Here is a 22,388-nt window from a genome sequence, read left to right on the forward strand (position 1 = left end):
CCTAACCACTCAGGAATATGAGGGCACATACGTGCAATATACTTCCCCTCCCCAACCCCCCCATTTCCAACACTTGGATTGAAGCAAGTTTCAACAGTATCCAGCGTACACATATCCCACAAAAGGTTACCTATGCTGCACAAGGTTCAGAATCATGCTGCTAATAGTAATGACTGTCACCCTCAATTTTTCTGGAAAGCAATAGAAAACGTGCCATACATTGAATATATGAGGAACAACTGAAAGCTCATTTTTACCACCGTACAAGCTGAACTTAAGTGACAAAATGCAAATTGATATTAATGGTAAATATCTTCCATGAGAAAATTCAGTAAAACTTAAATTGTAGGCACTTCAGAGCTCTCCCTGCACAGTTCAAGTTCTTTTTAGATTAATTAATTTCCATTTTTATCATTTAGATTTTGGTCTCAACAAGCAAAATCCACATTGTCTGTTACTTCCACAATGTTCAGAAATTTCCACTTTGCAAGCAAATTGTAGAAATGCGTGATTTCATTAAATGTGACTGGAATCTTGTAGAGAACAATTCGAAGGAAAAGGAGCTTTTATAACCTCAACCACTAGCGAATTTAAAAACAAAATTATGCAAGACATATGTAGTACTAGTTCAGCTAAGCTGCTTTTGAAGAAATGAATGATCCTCACTGTTCTCTTGTCTAACAGCTGACTGGTAAACTACAAGCAGCCAAAGAAAAATAATATAGGTAAGGTCCTTTGCATAAGCTTAGCTGTGGAAATCGGTTTTTATAACCAAGGAAGCAGGACTTGTACTTGAACAGCTATTGCCTGCTCTCACCTCAAACAATATTCCCTGAATTAAATATGCAAATTTTAATTTAAGAGATAGTGAAAATGCAGTTCCTTTTGTTTAATGAAAAACAATGGGACACAACCAGGTGTTCAGGGGAAAAGGAAGAAGGATTCTTTCAGATATGCCATCTACTCAAAACACTGCTGTTTGAGTTTCCACTTCACACAGCAACTGCATATGAACAATTTTGTAAACAAGTTGACAAATTAAGCCTCCTGAGACTAAGAAATCCAGACTCTTACAGAGCTGAAAAATCTGTTTCTTCCTTAATGCAGCTCTGGAGCCTTTCAGAATGCTATCAGGCATGGTGTTAATAGCTTTATTCACAAACAAAAACTGAAAAAAAATCCAAAATATAAGTTCCACTATTAGACAACTTTTGAAAGTATTTTCTCTTTTATGAAACATGCTAATGACACAAGGTTAACCCAGTACTGCAGCGTTTCAATTCAACAAAAAATGAGGCTAAGTAATTGAAAGTAATAATGTTTTCATCTATATGTCAACTCTTCTTTTGTAAAGGTGTATTAAGTACTTTCATATTAGGAATTCACTGTATTTGACTTATTTCTAAAATATGAATGTGATTTAAGAATTTATCAAAATTTTGCCAAACTTTTCTTGTCTCATCTTTACCAATACGAAAAACAACACTGTCACCCAAAGACTGGTAGAATTTAACTTCTTCTGCCAACCTGTCTTGGTCAAGGAAAGTCTCAATGGAAACATTCATTACCTTTGTGAACCTACACTTAAGGAAGAAAAGACACACTGGCTCAGGTTACCAAGAGTAAGAGTTCAAGAATTCTTAAGCGTTTAGGGTTTCTACTGGGAAACAGACATACATCTCTAATTTTAAATCAGAAATTAAAACCAAAGCTCAATATCATGATCTCATGGAAGAAAGCTGGACATAAAGACACATTTATAACCCCCACGTATTTAGAAGTTATTACCCAGGAAAAGAGAAACCAGATACACTGATAAAGACAGAATTAATGAGTTTACAAGCAACATACTGAAACCATTTAAACTTTGTGTCAAGAAGCTCAGTTTTCAGACTCTGGAAAATAGATTGATATAATAGACCTCTAGTGATCCATATTCCTGGAAAACTTCTTCCTAGCTGCTGTATCAAGCAATAATAAGCCTCTTGGTTAAGCCAAGTACTGCTACAAAACACTGTTGGAAAACATTTTCACTAAAAGATAATACACACAGCTGCTACCAGGAAATACAATTACCAAGCAAGACTTCACATAAAATTTTACATTTCTGAGATTGCCCTAGATGAGAATGCAAGTTCTGTGGATAGGAAGCTGACATGCTGGTCCAGTACAGCTGAGATTATTCCTGTTGGCTAGACGCACTGTCTCCAGAGCCAAAATGCGCTTGTAGGTGAACATCAGCAGAATGTCTTGTCAGCCAAAGGTTACGTTTCCTATAAGCATTGCTAGTTGGCAGAAGCTTCAATGAGCCAGTCATCCACAAAACAGGAGACCACTTGCAGATTTCAGGAAGTTTATTTTCAAGACAGTGTATGTGGCCTTATCAGGAAAGCTGAAGCACTTCCAAAATCCTAACTAGCGGTTGGAAAAGTTTCCCCAGAAGCTGCAAATATGAAGGATGCTATTTGAGTCTACCCTATAAATACAATACAGAACACTTCCACCACAAAATGCTTTCTAACAAATGTCAGCAACGTTCAGATGTTGGAAGTCTCTTTCCATAAACCAGATTATTCCTCAGTCTGGAATATCTGCCCTCCTAGAAAAGAGCATGAGAAGGTACTCTGGATATTTCTTAGAGCCATTACCCAAACTTCTCTCAGTTCAGTGAGACTGCAAGGGAGAAAATTCTGGACGGGAAGGGGAGACAAAACTGTAGCATCAGCCTGCAATCTTTGCCTTCTTGATAAATCAAGGAAAACTAATATCCAGATTATAAAGCCACTGCGGACATCTAGACACTGAACACATGCTTCCCATTAAAGGAAGTTCACTGGGACACATTTCTGTTCTGTGGATAAACCTGGGGCCATCTAGAGTCCAACATAATAAAAATCAATGCCCTCTGAAATCTACTGTTTGTATGAGAAAATTTGGCCATTTGATGATACATCAAACATAAAAAACAAACCAAACACACCAAGTCAAAAGTCTCTCCTATGAGCTCAGTAACACTAACAGAACCAAGGTCAAGATACACATACTTCATTGCACTGACTGTTGAAGAAGGGAGAGGGTGAGTAAGAATGTAAAGTCTGTGTTAAGACCCTCCTTAATGTTTTAGTCACCATGCTAGATTAAAAACGTATTTTAAATTTTCTACACTTGCATTTTGATTGTAGACATAGATGTAAGGCATTTAACAAAATACAGAAACCGTAACATATTATATACAACACATACAGCCTCTTTCCTGTCTTGTGCACAGCATTTCTAAAATACTCCTTTTTGATAACAACATCGCAGAGAGAGAAGTAAAAATATTTGTCTTTTCTGTTAAAACATTGCTCAATACAGGACAAAGGATGTTAAGAGACAAAAGCCATCCCTCTGCCTATTGTAACAAAGTCCATCACAAGTACTTTCACAAAAAGGAAGGTCTGAAAGGAGAAAACCGCACACAAAACAACCCTGGTACAGCATCCCAAGGGTACTAGATCTGTCTGAAAGGAGACTAAATAAAACTCTCCTTCAAAGTTCATGTAATGCGCACACTGCTTGCTTATTTGTGTGTGTGCACACACAAGAAGGTGGATTTAATCAATGAGTCAATCTGCCTGCACACTCTCTGCCAAACACGCAGCAATACCTCCAAGTACTCCCATGAGAGCACTTAAGACATGAGCTAAGGCTTTCTGTGTACACAGTGTTTCAAATGAAGTCCCCAAGGTACAGATCAAATAAAGAAATACTTTTTCATGCAAACAGTAGTGATATTAATGACTGAAATTCTATCTCAAAATTGAAGATACACTAATTTAAGAGACAGCACAGCAGATTGAGAGTCTGTGTTAGCATACCACTGCATTTGTGAAAATGAGAGAAACACACCTGTAAGACATTACCAGAATGAAAAGGTATCAGGTCTCTCAGGCTGCAGCCCTAAGGCTCCCAGCCTAGGACACAAGGACAGATTTCTTGAGTCCTTTCCAGCCTTATTTTCTTATTTTGATTTGGGTAAAAACTCACAACTATGGCAGCACAGCAGCATTCAGAGAAGCAGCAAAGCAGTAAAAAAATTTACAAGCATCTACCAGACCTTTCATAACCCTGGTACCAGATCTAACCCGTGCCTTGAACAGCATTGCACTTTAAATGGGACACAAGCTAATATGTGGCCGTGAAGAAATGCTCCCAACTGCTGTTTTGCTTAACCCCAGCAACTACAGTCTCGCCATGTATCAGCTAACCTGTACTAATGTGGCTATAGTAAACAACGCATGGTGCAAACCAGAACTCCACCTCACTTTCCCACTCCTGTTCTCACCATCTGTTTTGAGGAAGATGTGATAAAGCCAGCACATCCCACACCCAGGGCAGGGAGAAGTGTAGATCAGAGGTAGAAAAGCATTTTAGTTCTCTATGTTTAGCTTGCATGCAGGAGTGACATGGAGATTGGAGACGAGGTTGATGGTAGAAACACAGCAGAACACTCCATGAACACCATCAGTCTGCTTTTGCCCTGTCCACTCCTAAAATGTTCCTAAGCTGGTCCCTGGGGAAAAAAAGCAAAACAAAAGTAGCTCTTTCATACATAGCTTCTTATGATCACCTGACAGTGACTGAACAACAAGTTACGACATTACGGTTAACATTTACTCTGCCTCTGGAATCACAGGAAGCAAGAGGGAGGGAGACAAACAAAAACCCTCTAAACCCCTTTACTTTTTTCCATCATGCCAGTGTAGCTGCAAGAGCTGGAGTCTTCTATTCCAAAATATCCTTAAGAGACTGACAAAGAGGTTCCATTTTTGCCAAAATAATCCCTCTAATAGTTTCTCATTTTCTTGATGGAAAATGCATTAGAAAATATTTCTATATGTATATATATATGTATACACACTTGTTGGAAAACGAGCGGAAGGCAGAGATTGTCCAGATGATCCGGAACCCACTGAAGCTCAAACAAGCAAGTGTGTGTATGTGTTTGACCACTTGAATCTTTATGATGCTACCATAGGGACAGTATACTAACTGGGGACTTGGTAAGAGAAAACTAAGCTTTTCACTTACATCAGTCTTCTGATCAAGATGGATCTACATAGCAGGCCAAGAGCAGAATTTGAGCACGGAAATACTGAAATGAGTGGGGATATTTAAAGTTAGCCTTTCGCCCCATGCCCAGAAACATGTTATTTTTAAAGCCTGAATAACAAGATTTATATTTCACCAAGTATTAGAAGCAGAGAAACTGAACTGCCTTGACACAACTCCATCTGCTATAGTAGTACAGAAGTGTCACTATGGCAAAAAGCACAGACCTCTCTCTAGGTAATCTCTACCGAGCTAAGGAATGGAAGCAAGTCAGCAAGTACAGACAAACTCACACTCCAGAACAGTGATGGCAGGCTAGGAGATGAAACTCAAAAAGGTATCCATAACTGTGAAAATGAGCTGATATGTACAGCACAGAAGCAAAAGCAGTTTCTAGTAGTCAGCAATATTTATTATTCACATCAGTGCAAGTGATAGCAAAAAAAACAAGAATATTTGCAGTAACACCTTGACATTAACTGTGGGTACACTGGAATTGATAGCTTGTAAAAAGTTGCTACGTAGTTCAGAGCACTGGCAAAGAGATGGGGTTTTTAATCACCCAAAGGATAACAAGGATCTTTGGCTACTAGGAAAAGGAATCTCTTCTTTTCCATACTTCTTAGTCCATAGAAACGAGGGAAGAGTTCTAGGACAAAAATACTGATTCCGTTACAAATTTTAGGTACCAAAGCATCAAGTTGTTCAAAATCATAACCATGTACCCAGATTAAGGAAGATTTGGGTATACTACAATAAATGCATCATTGCTCAATCTGACATTCAGTTTCTAAAACATTAACTGACTGAACTGCATATGTTAAAATCTGAGAGCAGAATTTGGACACCATAAAGCCAGTATCTATCCAGTTTCATAAATTTTACAAGCCATTTGATAGCAGAGCACCTCACAGCCCTCTGCCTGCTACAATTAACCACTGCACAACATGATCTCAAAGTTTCAGCCTAAAAATCCACTATTATCCTTATAGGCAAACAACAGATCAGCACTAAGGAAAGTAACTTGTTTACAGCGTAAGTCAAGGGTAGGTAGTCCTAGAGCCTGCAGAAGATGAAGCAGCTCAGATGTATACATTACATAAAATCAGAGTACATCAAGGCATGTGGAAGAGATCCAGTGACTAATCAATAAATAACTAAACTCAATACTAGTGACAAAACAGCTTACTTAGTAATAACAGAGGAAGAACTTCAAAGGACAGAAATTAAGTTAAGAACAGAATATTTAACAGCAAACTGAGGCAGCTCATAGTCCCTGGAAAGGAGAAGTTACACATTAGAACTTATTGCAAGAGGATCATTCCCTGTAAATACAATACAAGCTTAATTTCCAAAAATAAACCTAGAAAGTGTTTCAGGAGGAATATGTTGTTGTAGTACATCTTCCTAGTGACATCTCAGCAATACTACTCCAGCTGCTCTTATTTGACAACACGTTTTCACCTCTAACCTCACTCTACTATAAAAGCAAGTTATTATCAAATATTATTTTTAATGTGTTTCTAAAGTGGGAAATAGGTTCTAAATTAATTTTTACAACACTAGTAGAGAAGCACCAATGATTTCTAGGTTTCGGAAACAAATACAGATGTTTGCGTGCATGTGTGTGTAAATATACAGATATACGTAGACACATAGGCAGGTAACATTTAAAAAGGATAAAATCTTCTCCCAGATATAAAGGGACTGGGAACACTGCAGTAAGTGATTTTAAACCAAAAATAAGATGACACATAACTAACACACAAACCCACCAAGTTATCTCCTACAGGAAAAAAACAAACACTTTTATTGTGTGGTGCTATTCAATAAAATAATAGACTAAAACTAAATACAGTTTTCTCATTTGCATTTTCTGTAGGAATATCCTTGCCCCTTGCAGCAAGGGTATTTACCTAATACATCAGAAAAGGCAGTACTTCTTACCAGAGAACCAACCTCTCTTTGAAAAAGCCTCAAATCAAGCAATTAATAAAGCAAGTGTATTTACTCTTCAAAACAAATTATGAAAACATAAACCATTTCTACTTAATTAATTTATTTCTTATGTATTCACTCACAAGTGCTTAGTTGAGCACACGGGAGAAAAGAAAAGATTTCTCTGTCAATTCTTTTTCAATTTCTCTATCTCCATTCTATGTATTAATTGGGAGACCAAATGGAATTCCTTTTCTGCTTCATGCATAAATCAATATGTTCTTGTTCTTTCTTCAGGACCATCTGTGCAACACCGCTGCCTTCAAATTATTCATAGGCTCTAAGGCCAGAGGGGACAGGTATATCATGAGTATGGTCTCTTAAACATTGGACATTTAAATTTCAGCAATTGCTCAGAACTGAGCACGCTAACTTTTGTTCTCAGCAACACTTGTGTTAACTCCATTCAAGGGGAGGGGGGCAGGGTTACATTGAGTTGCAGCTTAATGTTCTTTGCCTGTCAAACTATCTCTTTCCTACTTTCCCTCATCCCAACCCAAGTTAAATCCTTTACTTTGAAGAGTTGTAAAGCTAGATGTTTTTTAAAATAAGATTTACAAACCACACAACACTGATAAAGAAACCGATGAAGTATACTGTCACGATTTGACAATACCAATCCTATGAATGTTACTCTTTCCACAAACCTTACTAAAAATGCTGATGTATCAGTCCCCACCATATGCTGCTTATCCAAGGGTTCTGAGGGAAAGGAAGTGGTGGACAGGTATAAGAAAGCACTAATGGTCCCGAAACCTAAAAAGCCAGGTATCTGACATCTTTTTAAAACAAACAAACAAACAAAACAAAACAAAAAAAAAAACAACCCAAAACAGAACAGACAGATGAGTTGCTGGGAACTCACCTCACCTTGGAGCAGAGAAAACAGACTAAGAATTCCAATTAGGGACAGATTACTACAACACTTGAATAAATACACTGCAATAAAACCAATACAGATTACTATAAGTAAAAAAATCTCTAAGTTCACAGGTTTTGGGGGTTTTAAGAAAAAAAATAACAGAAAATAGGCATGAATTAATGAATGCTCCCTACAGATAGTGCAAATGCTTCTGATAGTCTCCTCAAACACTGAAGGAAATGAACAAGATAATATTGTTACACATCAGCTGATGAAGACTAAATCAAGATTTCAAGGATCAGAAAAGTTGGTTATAAAGGATTTTAAGAATCAGTCCTATGTCTGTACTATTTAACAGTCCAGTGAAGAAGTGAAAATTAAGTTACTTAAAGTTCAGTGTCTCCAAAACTTTTCAGAAGTAGCTATACTGCCTGAGACTATCAAAATGGATCCCAGCTGTGCAACAGCAGTTTAGGAGAACCAGTTATTTGGTGCACTGTCATCACACCTTTAAACTTCTTACTGTTACGGCTTTAGCTAATTATGTTAATTGCTTGTCACATCATCATAAAGGAGTAACCAAGACTGAAAAGATTCAAGGAACAAGATACACATTGAAACATTTTGGATTTGCATCCAGTAATCTACTGCAAAACCAGAACTACCTTTTTCATTCCAAGAGTAGATAAATCAGGTTAGTTCAACCCTAGCTTCTTTTCTTCAGTCCTCCTTATCCCACCTTGCAATACTAGGAGAAGAAAACACTAAAAACTATAAAGCAGACCTAAAAATATGAGGAAGCTATGGCACTTTGCATTGTTCATCTGAGAGATTAGTAACCATAGATTATTTGAATGGTGCTAAATTTGCAATCATTTAAATTAATGAAGAGAAGCCAAATTTTACTCTTGATATTACTGTTGGACTTGATCTTAAAAGTGTTTTCCAGCCTAAATGAGTCTATGATTTTACTGATTCATCAGAAATATATAATATGAAAGCTTATTTTTCTCTGAAATAAAGTTACTCATTACTGGTAAACTCCAAATACCAAAATCATGTGGATTTTCAGTTTGCTCAAGTCTTTACTTTCTCCCTCCCTTCTTCCACTAAATTAAAAGTGAATCCTAATACACTGACAACAGATACAGCTGTAATAAAAGATAAATAAATAAAAACTAGAAATAGGAAAGCTCTACTGAAGACAACCTATCCCTATGCAATTCAAAAAAAAAAAGCCAGTATACCTTAAGATGTTTGGATGTGAGAGTCTATTCATGAGTTGAACCTCTTTCAGCATATTTGCTCTGTTGCTGTTCAGTGTGTTCATCTTCAAAGCCATTACCTGGTCTGAAGTTCTGTGCCTTACCTATAGGATACAAGCAAAAAACAGTAAAGATATGAAATGCAAGACTGAAAAAACAGTAATGTTGTAGTACAACTATGTCGAGAACCTCCATGACAAACAACTTGATGTATACTTTGATTTCTGTAGTCTTTATCACACAGATCACTTTCTTTAAGCATACTATCCAAATATGAAAAGGTAGTTTGCTCTTCTTTTGCAACTGATGGTAACAGAGCTTGAGAAGTCAAAAAAAAAAAAGTTATCAGCTTCTTCGTACAAGTGAAGGAAGCCACTTACTTGTCCAGGGAGAGAAAGTTTCCTACTCCAAGACCTATGAAACCCACCTTCATTCCATCCATATCCCTCTTTTTTTCCCACTGCAATGGCTGGTGTCATTGTTCCACAGAACATGTTATGAGGACTTGCTGGTTACAGCTGCAGGGCAGATTTCAGAGGTATTCAATATCTACTTCAGAACCAAGACTACTAATCAGATTATAAATTCAACGGACAGAAAGCATTCATACCAACCCCAGCTGCAAAGCAGAGAGGTTACTGAACACGGTATCACCTAGTCTAGGATGTTAGTAGTGGCTGCAGAGTGTCAGCATGAAAAAAAGAGGATTTCTCTAGCAACTGTGCAGAAGCAGCACACCATTCAGTTACCTTCCCCAGTCAGAAATGCATGATTATGGCCATTTCTAACTTGATACTCCCAAACTAGCCCATCTGTCATCACGAAACAGACCAATATTATATAGATGTGTGCTACTATTAGAAAGGAGTTGTCACAATAGTGTAAGGCTTGCCAGTCCCTTGAATTTCCTTGCAGCTGGGCATTCCCACATGCATACTGGTAGTATTCATGGAAATTGTGTTCTTATTTGTATTGGGTCTGGCTGAGCCCCACAGCAGCCCTCACAGTGCTGTGCCTGTATCGGTAGCTAGAAAGGTGTTGATAACACCCCCGTGTTTAGGTGACTGCTGAGCAGTGCTCGCACAGCATCAAGGCTGCCTCTCCAACTCCAGCCCGCCCAGTAGGCTGGGAGTGGGCAAGATCTGGGGAGGGGACATAGCCAGGACAGCTGGCCCAAAGTGACCAAAGGGATATTCCATACCATAGGACATCTGCTCAGATATAAAAGCTAAGAGAAAGGAGGAGGAAGGTGGGGGGGCATTTGTTACTTATGACAGTCTTCCAGAGCACCCGCTACACATACTGGAAGCCCTGCTTCCCAGGAAGTGGTCAAACATCACCTGCTGATGGGAAGTAGAGAATAACACCTTTTGTTTTTCCTTTGCTTCCTCATACAGAACTTTTGCTATTGTTTCATTAAACTGTCTTTATCTTGACCCACAAGGGGTTTCCCCCCCACCCACCCCCATCTTGTTCTCTCCCCCTGTTCAGCTGAGGAGGGGAGTGATTGAGCAGCTTGGTGAGCACCTGGCATCCAGCTAAGGTCAACCCACCACACCATTATTTTCTTCCTACATCAGCACCTGCAGCTCATAAACAGAAAACATGTAGTCCTTAAAGCCCTGAACTACCATCATGGTAAATTCATTCATGTTTATGGAGATTCAGTTAAAAGAGTCTGTGATGCAAGAATTTAAGACTGTCATCACCTTTCTAATTTAAAACAGAAATCTACTTTATGATGTAGGTCCATACAAGCTACCTATATTTTGAGCAATGGAAGCCTGCCTCCTTTTACTCCAGGAGACTGTGCTCATCTTTTCCAATAAAAGACTTCTTTAGCTGTGATAGCAAGTTCCAGAAAGAACAGCCGAACCCATGATAAGCAGATGCAAGAAGAAAGCTGAGTATGTTTTTTGCAGGTGAGGCGCACTGGTAGGTCTGAGGCAGCAAGTGATACCCATTTCCAAGTTCTATTTGTACACCACATCTGCAAGAACAAGGGGCACATTTCAGGTAAACATTCTCACCTAGACACAAAGCCCCATGAATTCTGCACAGGGGTGGACTGGGAGGAAAGTGTCACATTTCAGATGTGTGCCTGGCTTAACACTTCTGAGTTGCCTATTCCTGTCCTAGTTTGAAGTATAGGGTAGCACTGGAAACACCACAGTTAAGCGTGGTAAACAATATCGAGGGACTGAGTGAGTAGAAAAATAGCCCACAGATGTTTTGTCTCCTGCTTCCCCCCCTGCCCATGCACATGAGCTCCTCAGATGCCTCACCCACAGTCACCCAGTAATCCCAGAGTATAAAGGATCAGAAAGGAGGTAGAGAAGGATATAGAAACCAGCACTGAGCGTTGAAACCAACTGCAAGCTCATACGCATGGGACTCCTCCTTCCAGTGGCAATACTGGCTTTAAAAATGAAACTGGTCGAACTACATCTTTCATGCACTGTAACAAGGTAATCTAGAATCCTTCTGCATACAACCTGTCTTGCCTGTTTGGCATGCTTATTGGTTTTAGGTGGGATGATTGCATGTTAAGTTGATGAGGTTTATTGTTACTTGTCAGGTTTCTTGTGTCTATTGTGTGCTTTCATTAATTTTTAATTTTACACAGCTTTTGCATACCCAGCCAATTTGAATAAACAAGCTAAGTTGGAGAGGTCAATGTCTATATACGGACTTATAAAACACCTATTTTAGTTATACATTACTTTTTTTTACATAACTATTTTAGTTATACGTATACATAGTAGCAATGCTTTGGCTGAGGAACAAAAAAATTTTAAAAATTTTCACAGACTTAAAAGAATATTTGTTCCAACAATGCAAATTTAAACTAAAAAAAAAAGAGGACAATTTAAAAGCTTTGAATCTATATACAGCAGCTAAATCAGCACACTTCCTCTGGGAGGAAAGTTAGGAATCTTGGGTGTTGTGGTAGAATAATTTGGGGTTTGCAGGGAATGGGAAAGAATTTGAAGGAACTTAGCTCCTACAGGCAGAGAGATGCTCTCAACAGCACTTCCTCAGAAATCAGCTTTCCGTTAACACAGAAGCTTCAAGGTCTGCCAACAGGGAATGAATTGAGGTAGAAGGTGAGCAGGAACTCACATGGAGTGTGGTCTTCAACGGTATTTGCCTTCTCATTAACTCTGCTAGCTACCTCTTAATTTCCTGCCCATTTGTATAATTCACTCTGTTCCATGCCAAAATTTCAAGTCCCTGTGCCTCAACTCTGAGGTAAAAGTACTTCTTCCTGATTCTTTGCCTTTTCCTTGTTCTGACTGCTCTTCTTGAGCTAGGGAAACACCAGAAAAGAGGCTAAGTTTCTGGGACACTGCCCCCTGCATGCTTCCTGGATTTTCAGGTCTGATACACAAGAGGAAGTGGTTAGCAACTTGCTTCCCAAAGGTCTGACTCTGCACAGTACTAACTCCACATCCACAGAAAACTGAGCCATTTTAGCAAAGATAGATTTTTCATCCTCCATTTCAGAAGGATATTCTTCAGTCTTTTCAGTCTTGATAAGACTGAACAAGGTTCTGTGGTGAAGTCTGGGGGGTTCTTCCTTCGTTTGTTTTATAAAATCATTTTCCCCCTGCTTAGAAATAGCTCAGATTGCCAGCATATATAGAATGTTCTGTCCATATAACTTGTTTCTAAACAGCACCCAACACTGTGCTATGTTTTGTTTCATTTCAAGGGACACCACAAGGTAATACCGGCATTTTTATTTGAACTTTAATATACTGTGCTGACGGAGGATCTAATCCTGCCGAATCTGATAGAACAGCAAATTACCTAATCAAACCAAAGGAGAGGTGGGAGAACAGGGACTCTTCCTTTCTCACTAGCAAGGGAGGAAGAAGCTGAACTGGAGGTGGGAGGGCATCTTCTCAAGAAGACAATACCCACTATTATGAATAAAATCAAATACCAGCTTATATATATTATGGAACACAATGCTAATCACTTTGATTATACATAAGGCTAATTGTGTTCTCTGAATCGGTGCTGGCGAACAGTATTTCCGTGACAGAAATGGACTGCCAAAAGGAACAGACAGGTCCTATCTTTAAGGTCCTGGTCAAGCTCCAGATCATCCACTCAGAAGGAGCTATCAGTTACACTACCCTCTGTGCCTACTTACCTGTCAGTCATACCCTAGACAAAATTCGAGTCTATTTTGGCATCCCTTGCCAAAACCCTGCCAAACTGTTTAGTTTTAATTCTTTGTCTCCTTCCAGGCCACTCTGTGCAATGAAAGGATGGAAGTGATGTTTCAACCACCTGACCACTCCAGAAGGAAAAACCAGCAAGTATTTTGGAAAGATTGCTGATCCAATTTAACATTTGTTTAAAAGGCAGTTTGCCTCAGGCATATGCCTGTATACTCAACATAAACAGGGATTCACTCATGCAATTCAAACCTTTCACTGATGCAACAGGCAGACTGCCTTAAAGCTTTCAAAGCTGTTGACATTATTATTAATTAGGGTTCCCTGCATATCAGAGCAAGTAACCTTTCAACGATGTCTGGGTGATCATGCCTCTGCTTAGAAATATTCTGATAATCCTACAGCTGTTTTCCCATGCTGCTTTGCACACGTTTCTCTCTTCTCAGTCTGCTTACCTATGTATCTCCATCTCTGAGGTCACAGTAACCAGATACTGCTTCTCTGTTTTATTGCTGGCAGGCAGTTAAACCATGCCTTTGCACTCTGATTCTTCTAGGATCAAAGTACTTTGTAAGTACTTTGACCTGGCTATGGCTAGCTGCATGGCCTGCCTGTTCACTGTGTCTCCAAATCATGTTCTGCTCCTGGACCTTACCCCTTCCTTTAGAAGAAAGCAAGAAATAGAGGAAGTCACACATCTAGATACAGAAATAATAGATTTGAAGGAAATCTCATAATAGTGGTGGAGCAGGGCTCACATTCAAAAGAACGAGCCATTATATAAATGCTGTATTGAGTTCACATGAGAAGTATCCTGCAAAACTGGTGGGCCTAAGAACTTCATAGCTACACAGCAAGCTGAAAATTTATTATTAAAAAAATAAATGTTGTTTAGATAATTATTTATTAAGTCATTTAGATATGTCAGGACTTTCTGAAAATCCAAACATTTATATTACTTCCACTTTTTTCCTGAACTGAAGCGGAGGACTATTTAAGCAATAGCCAAAATCTAGCCGACTTCATCTTTCACAAGGCCTTTTTAATCTGTATTAACTGTACCTTTCCAGGTGGCCTTAGAATAAGCATCTGAAGAACATTTCCCAATATTGATGTTATAAATCTGCCAATACAGCTCTCAGCTTTGCCCCTAGCTTTTCACTGCATTTTCATTATTTTCCAAATCATCATTATATAGCTAGAAGTATTTTGCCACTATTCTCTTCCAAAACTGCATTTAATTGCTTCCTATTTTTTCCTTATCATCCCCTCTTCCAGTATCCAGCCTCACTGCCTGATTACATTTACAGATCTTTACTTATACAGCCTTCTACATAAAATCACACTGCCCCCCGAGCTCTAGCACCCACACCAGTTCTTCCATCATTCTTTCACACATTTCAGTCTTCATCTGGCCGTTTCACCTTCACCTTTCCTGCCATGTGCCCAAAGTACCATTTTAAAAGCAGCCCTCTGTAGTCCAAATGTATGACCCTCCCTCAGTTTGCTTCCTGTTTCTGAGCTCACTACATTATTCATAAAAATGCTGCACATACTATTTTGACTGATACTGGCTGACCAGCCTTACACTCACCAACTCAAATATTTCCCCCACATTCAGCCTGCAGCCTTCATGTTAGTGACATATACAGCAAAGGTCAAACAGCTTTTTATTTATATAAGCCACCTTCTATCAATCTCTTCTGTAAGCGGCTGTCTTCATCTGATTTGCAAGTATTTTCTCCTGCAATGACAATAGATGAAGACATTACCTTAGTCACCCTTCTAGGCCATTTGCACTAACTATGCTATATAGTATTTTGACTGAGTCGACAATAAAGCCAGTGAGACACATGAGATGATGAAAATTATTATTAGAGAGAACTAATATTAAAGAGAATTATTATTATTGACTACATTATAGGACTCCCTACTAAACAACAGGGAAACAGTACTGAAGCTGACCAGCATTTGGCTCTAATGCCAAACTTCTCTCAAAAGCAGCCTATTTCCTTGCTGTGACAGCAGAAGGAACCCTAAAAAAAGTTAGGGTCAGCTGCATTTTATTCAAGTCTTACAGTCAAGCCAGCAAGTCATCACACTCATACAGACATATATTCATGCCTTGAGGATGAATGCATTAAAAGAATGCCTAAACTCTATGTTTGATTGAAGAAAGCTCCCTTTAATTGAGAAGACAAACCTGTTCTTCAGCTCAGATCACACTGTTAACAAACAGTGGAATCTCAAATGTTTTTCGAAACATTAAAATATACCCACAGTAACATACACATATGCATGGTAGTGATGCCTGTAACAAGTCAAAAATCTCACGTCACTAGGAAAATTTGCAGTCACAAATAGAAGCTTAAAGAAATACATCAGATAATATTAAGCTGCTATGTTGATGCTAGGGAGTCCGATTGGGTTGTGGTTGCTTTCAGAGTAGTAGTACATAATGTCACTATACTCTTTACTTCTTGCAGCAAGAGAGAAGCCCGCCAAGCACAACAAAACTTTGCCAAACAAAACTAGTCAGCATGTGTTACAAGAGCTTTAGCACAGGTTTAGAAGATGTACAGAAACTACGCACAAAACAAAACCCAAAACCTTTCACAAGCCTGACAGCAATTTTGACTCCACTAATTTCTATTACTAAAAACGATTGTGCAAAATTTCTTACAGAAACAAAGATCCTACTTTGACAAGTTTAGTAACTTCCAGCCTCACCAATTCAGCAAAGTAACAAGTTCAATTACTACAGCATATTCCACACCTACAGTCAAACGAATTCTCCAAATTTTTTTGCCAAACTAAAGTGAATTTATAATTAGTGAAACAGAAGTACCATTGATACTTTGTAAATCCATTTGTATGTGCCAAAAACCTCTCAATTTTTCTTTTGTATTTTGTTTTCTCATTGCCCGCTGTAATGCTGAATCAGGGCCCCAAACATGGCATTCATTTATTATAAACAAACCATTTAATGATAGGAATTTGTTTATATCTCTCTACCATTAACTTGATCGCATTCAAATCAAAGGCAAAAAGAGGCTAAAGTCATATTTTGAGAGAAACCATATATTAATCAGAGGATTATTGTTCCCCAGTTTGAGATGAGACAAACAGGCACAGCCCAGGTGGGGAAGCTGACTGATTTTGTAGCTAGTTCAGCAGAATGTAACCATACAAACTTCCCTAAGAGAAGGAACATGGACTTACCTCTTAAGCACTAGGCAAGAAGATGCAGAACAGCATTGCTATGCCACAGCCTCAGTATATAGCTCAACCATGTACTTTATACCAAAGTCTAATGTCATAGTCAGGAAAGAAAAAGAAATACTAAATTTGCAGTACAGAGAGCTTATTCTTCATATTTAATATTAGCTATCATCAGTTCATTGAACAGCCCTGGGCATGCTACTTCACTTACCTTGATCCCCTATTAATCTGTATCTATAAAATGGAGGTGATATTGCTGCCTGCCTGCTATCTATTGCCTACTGGAAGTCTGGTATCTGCAAATGACTATTGTAACATCCAAAGATAATACATAATCAGATACTGTATCTGTGTCTTATTTTCCTTTATATATATACATACACACACACGGTTAAATATTTCCCATGTTGCTATGGGTTTATCCTGTAGGAAAGATGATAGCATTTACATAATCTGCAGATGCTTTTGAAGCAAAAAAACACTTTAGGCTGAATTTTCCTGCCATATAATTGCACCTTCAGTCTTTTACAGTATATTAACAGTTTGGTACTAAGCACACAGTCCCCTCACTGTACCAATGTCGTCATCGCTGCTATTCATCAAGCACATTTGTTTGATTTGTTTTCAAAAACTGTATGGGAACCTTGAGAGAAAGTTTTATTTTGGGCAGAAATAATTTCCTTACATTTCCTTTATAAATCTTTCAAATAAATGTTACCATGCATGAGTAAGGAAGTCAACCTCACATTCCAGAGCAGAGCCCGCTGGCATACAACTATTGCTACCATAATCACAGTTACAGCACTAGGACTTGACCACAACCACAAGTAAGAAGAGAGGAGGGAGTATGAAGGACCTACATTTTGCTTTCTTGAGGATACTAAAGTTTTTATAAATTGCTACATTTAGTAACTTTCAGGCTATAGTCAAAACCAAAAGCTCTAAGTAGTTCTTGTTATTTAAGCCTTCATGGAACTGCTGCTCTTGAGAATTAAAGTTCTCCTAGTAAAAAAGTAGCTAATTAAATATACCACGCAATTTCTTAGGTGTCTCATTGCCAGCAAAAGCTAGGAAGCACAAGAATTGGATTTGCAGGACTGAATTGCATGGAGCTGACGCGAAAGTGACAAACTGTTGTTCATGACTCAGTGTTACAGGTATTGTCAACTATGGATTAGTTAACAAAGAAATGCTGTCTCAGTATCGATTACTCCAGTGGATGTTTCATAGCTCTGTCCTCTCCTCAACCCCTAATCCAACAAGCCATCAAATAGAAGGTGCCACCCATGCAGGGCAGTCCCTGCTGCCGCTGCCCAGCACAAAGGGCCCTGCAGAGCCCTCGGGCCGTGGCAAGCACAGCAAGAGTGGGTCAGTGGCCACGGTGACTCCCAGGCACTGGAAGCTCACATGGACAGAAGGGAGCCCCTATAACTTGGATACAGCCTCAGCAGCTGCTGGGAACAGCACGGCTCTAGATGACTTGATACAGAACTCCCAACCGCTCCAGCAGTAAAGGCTCACAGAATCCCTATCATACAGGTTTTGGAGTTCCTTTCTCTAGTCATTACCAACGGCTATTAAGCGGCTATGAGGAAGCGCTCCCTATGGATTCTGAGACTGTAAACATCATCTCTTTTCTGTTATTGCCATCACTAATAATTTTCACTTTTCATTTTTAGATTTCATATTAGTCAGTAACACGTGCACGTGTATTACTGTCACGTACACATTCTCCAGACATGGGCAGTGAAATCCATCATGAAATACATTTAACTTCCCTCCCCTCCCAGTACCAGTAAATAAATTGTGTGTCACAATGATCTTAAGTGATGCACTTGTGTTCTCTAGGCACAGTCATGTTAATACTGGACATATCCCAGCACAGTTATTTGAAGAACAGTAAATCAGCACCTGTCTCTCAGTATCAGCTATGAATGAGCTTACACAAATGTGCATGTTTGCCAGCTGGCAAAATGCAGAAAATCCCAGAGCTGCCAACCCAGTGCATCTCCATCCAGAACAGAAAACTAAACTGATCATTTAACTGTGCTTGAGAAATTATTATGGAAAACAAGACAAAAAGCACACAAACATTTCTGTGCCAAGGGAACCTTGCCGTTTGTTTTGCCCCTGGGAAACTGCACAATGATACTCAGATTGGCACAGTTTTTCTTCCTGAAGAAAATCAAAGGCCCAAAGGACTCTGAACTACAGCAGTCACTGTACCAAACACAAAATCCAACCAGGAGGTTATCTCTTATTGCAAGGTCCCACTTGTTACGGTATCAGAGTGCCCTTACTGTTGACAGAATTTGTGAGCATTCTCTCTAGTTGTGAGGACAACTTACCTCAGACATTAACATATCAGCTGCTCAACAAGACGTAGAAGAGGCCAAGTTTCCAAACAGGTGATAAGTACATTTCAAAATGAACAACTTCATATTAATATTAATTAATTTTTTTTCTTTTGATTGAGTATTCCTTTAGCATCAAGCTTGTTTCAGTGATTTTTGTTCTGGCTTTTTATTAAGTAAACAAGCCCTTCACTTTCAGGGTATAATTATAGTTCTGCCATGTTTTCCAAGAATCTCTTTCTTCAGCAGAGAAGCTGGCTGACCAAACCAAAGAAAGCGAAACATAGTGTAAGCAAAACTCATTCCCCTGTTTTTTTAATTTCCTTCACGAGCATAGTTCTAGACTTTACTTGTGGTAATGCCAAATAAGACTGTAGGAAAAAGTATTACAGAAATCAGGTTTTAAAATTTTTCAACACCACAACAAAACGCAAAGCTTTCATTAGATGCGCTACCTGGTCACAGCTTTTGAGTCACTCCCAGTGTTTCCTCAGCTAATGTTACAAGGTGATTATAACATTGGGTATCTTAAGACCTCTACCCAGGAAATACATAAATAAATAAATCAGGACTTGTTTCAGATAACAAATGTGAACTAGCCCTCCACTCCACCTTGTATTTCAAAGCATTCTCAATTCTAATAAATATGAGTGCACTGCAAGTCAGATAGGTGATTCTGAATTTTAATGACACTCACACATGAGTGGGAATGAGGTATTTTGTCCCGACTGTGCAATCCATAAAGAATAATAATGCTGACTAGGTTTTTAATTCCAACATTAATGATCCGTTGGCGTAAGGCCTATTTATTACTACTTCTCCCCACAGCCTATACCCTGTAAAAGCATTGGCTAATTAAGTGACAAAGACTAGGATGACAGCAACTTGGCACCTCAATAACCAAAAAATCATTAGCAAGAGGAAGACAACTGTCTGGTTTAGTGGTTACCATACAAATCATCTTAGCAGTCAGCAGAAGGGTTCCAAAAGGATTTGTCTCACACTGATGTGTGAGGTGTCAGCAAACTTACAAGATTTCTGCTCAAAGCAGAGCTCTAAGAAAGAGCCAGTATCCTCAGGTTTCATTTTATGAAATTCAATTTATGCCTCATTTCAGTTCCACAATGGTGCTTCTTCCTACTCCTGACAAGTACCAAAGCAGAAAGAGACTGAGTAGAACCACCTAGCTGATATAACTCAAGAGCTTGAAAGGAAGTTTCAAAGTTATTCTAGCCTTCTTGGCCAGTTTATAGAATACAGAGTGACTGTATTTCCAAGCAAACAGCAGCACGTTTTAATACTGTAAGTTCAAATAAGAGACCAAATATCTTGCTTCTGTCATCTTGAGCAAGGTGAATGTTTCCTCCACTAGTCAAAAGGGGAAAATTTTCAGCTTAAAACTGAATCCCATTGAAACAAGAAATGAAACCAAAAGGCATGTAAGGACAAGAAGATTTTCTGTTTTCCTAACAGGTATCACATCAAACTGGGAGAGCAGTGCCAACTGCAATAGCTCCATCCCACTGTGACAGAATGAAGGAAGAAATTTAAAGAGGCACAATGCACCACATCTGGGTGAGGGAAGACACACACTGTTCAAACAAGTGTCACTTCTCTGTCACAAGGTATATTCCCCATGCCTACAAGACCACATATTAAATCTGCGTAACCAATATGTAGAATAATCCACTTACTCATTCCCTACTCATTTTCCTACCTATGAGAACTTCTTCTGCCACTATATGCCATAAGCAGAGCCTAAAGTATCTCATTTTGCCTGATGTAGCAACACCAATCTCAAGGAGAAAAATTCAAACACTTCAGAAAAAGAAAAAAAAAAATCCAATTGTCTAGACCATTAGTTTCCAAAATTGGTGGCCTTAAACTGTTGATAACTAAAAGTTTCTCAACACCTTGCAAAGATTAATCAAGAAAATTCTAAAAAACCAGGATGGTTAAAAATATCACTAATGAACCAACAGCAGGGAGAAGACAATTTCTGGTTTTTAAAGATAATCACAATTCTTATTATGCTTTTTTTTCACTACACTGAAGTACTCTTCAAACAACCATTTTCTCATTGTAAGACTATTTATGCACTATAATGACATTTTTTATAAACCAAACACATTAAGACTCAAGTCATTCACTGAATCACTTTTCTAGTTATTAAACCAATTTTTATTCTTTATTTTTCCCCCATGTATTGACAAGTGTTACAGTTCTCCAACTTCAGAAAAGTCAAATATCCAAAGCTGAAAAAGTATTTAATACATACTATTCTACAGTATCCTAAAAAAAAAACTTTATAGGGTAGCTAAAATAAAACACCTTTTAAGCCTATCAAATAGTCCCACAAATATCAAGGATACTGTATGATCTCACCTCTAATATTTTACAAAGCTTTTTAAGAACACCTACATTTGTTCAGACTCCTGATCAGACTGCTAATTCTAGAGGCAATCAAAGACTATCCTTTCCTAGTGCAAACCTTACGTTGCATGCTCACAACACTTTAGAAAGTGAGAGAACTTTGAAACTGAAGCAGTCAGGACAAAGAAAAAGTATGAGATAGATTTGAGGTTTCCTGTGAAATTACACATTATCAGCTGACTTGTACTTCAGTGCTGCCTTCAGAATATTTTTAATCTGAATACCAGAAATACTTCCTTATGAGTTATGAAGAAAGATATTTTTGTTGTACTTCAAATTTCCAAAATCAACAGTGTTACTATTTTGTTCCTTAAGACAAAATGACAATCATTCTAAATAGAGAAGGTATGAGGAAAGCCTATACAGATGATGGAAAGCAAATCTTTCATATGCTTTCTCACTTCCTCCGGAGATTTTCACCATCCCTCTGCAAAGATCTTCTGCCCTCCCAGCAAAACCAGGTGAAGGGGCTTGTTGATGCACGTTGTCTTCACAGGAAGTCAAGAGTAGCTTAATCTACTGCTGGAGGTTTTTCAGTCCCATGTGGCTGTCATGGACTTGGCCAGGATAGTTAAATTTCTTCTCAGTAGCTGGTAAGGTGCTGTGTTTTGGGTTTACTATGAGAATCATGTCAATAACGCACGGATGGTTTTAGTTGCTGCTAAGTAATGTTCATACTAAGTCAAGGACTTTTCAGTTGTTTAGGCCCTGCCAGTGAGAAGGCTGGAGAGGCACAAGAAATTGGGAGGGGACACAGCCAAGACAGCTGACCCGAACCAAGGTGATATCCCATAACAGAACATCATGCTGAGTATATAAACTGGGGGGAGTTGGCCTAGAGGAGCTGATCACTGCTTGGGGTCTGGATGGGCATCAGTCAGCAGGTGATGAGCAATTGTACTGTGCATCACTTGTTTTGGTTTTTTCCTCTAGGATTTTATTCCTCTCTCCCTCCCTCTCCTTTTCATCA

The 22,388-nt window shown here is 38.7% G+C and overlaps 1 protein-coding gene across 2 annotated transcripts in view; it reads right to left on the reverse strand.

Annotated features, from left to right (window-relative positions):
- Positions 1–22,388, reverse strand: part of TESK2 (testis associated actin remodelling kinase 2) — an 84,410-nt gene that overhangs the window by 45,357 nt on the left and 16,665 nt on the right. For both annotated transcript variants that reach the window (XM_055814890.1, XM_055814889.1), the window contains exon 3: positions 9,202–9,323. In XM_055814890.1, the coding sequence (XP_055670865.1) occupies positions 9,202–9,323 (122 nt within the window). The remainder of the gene's footprint in view (positions 1–9,201; positions 9,324–22,388) is intronic.

This window comes from Falco peregrinus, chromosome 10, assembly GCF_023634155.1.
Source record: "Falco peregrinus isolate bFalPer1 chromosome 10, bFalPer1.pri, whole genome shotgun sequence".
In the NCBI taxonomy this organism is placed as follows: Eukaryota; Metazoa; Chordata; class Aves; order Falconiformes; family Falconidae; genus Falco; species Falco peregrinus.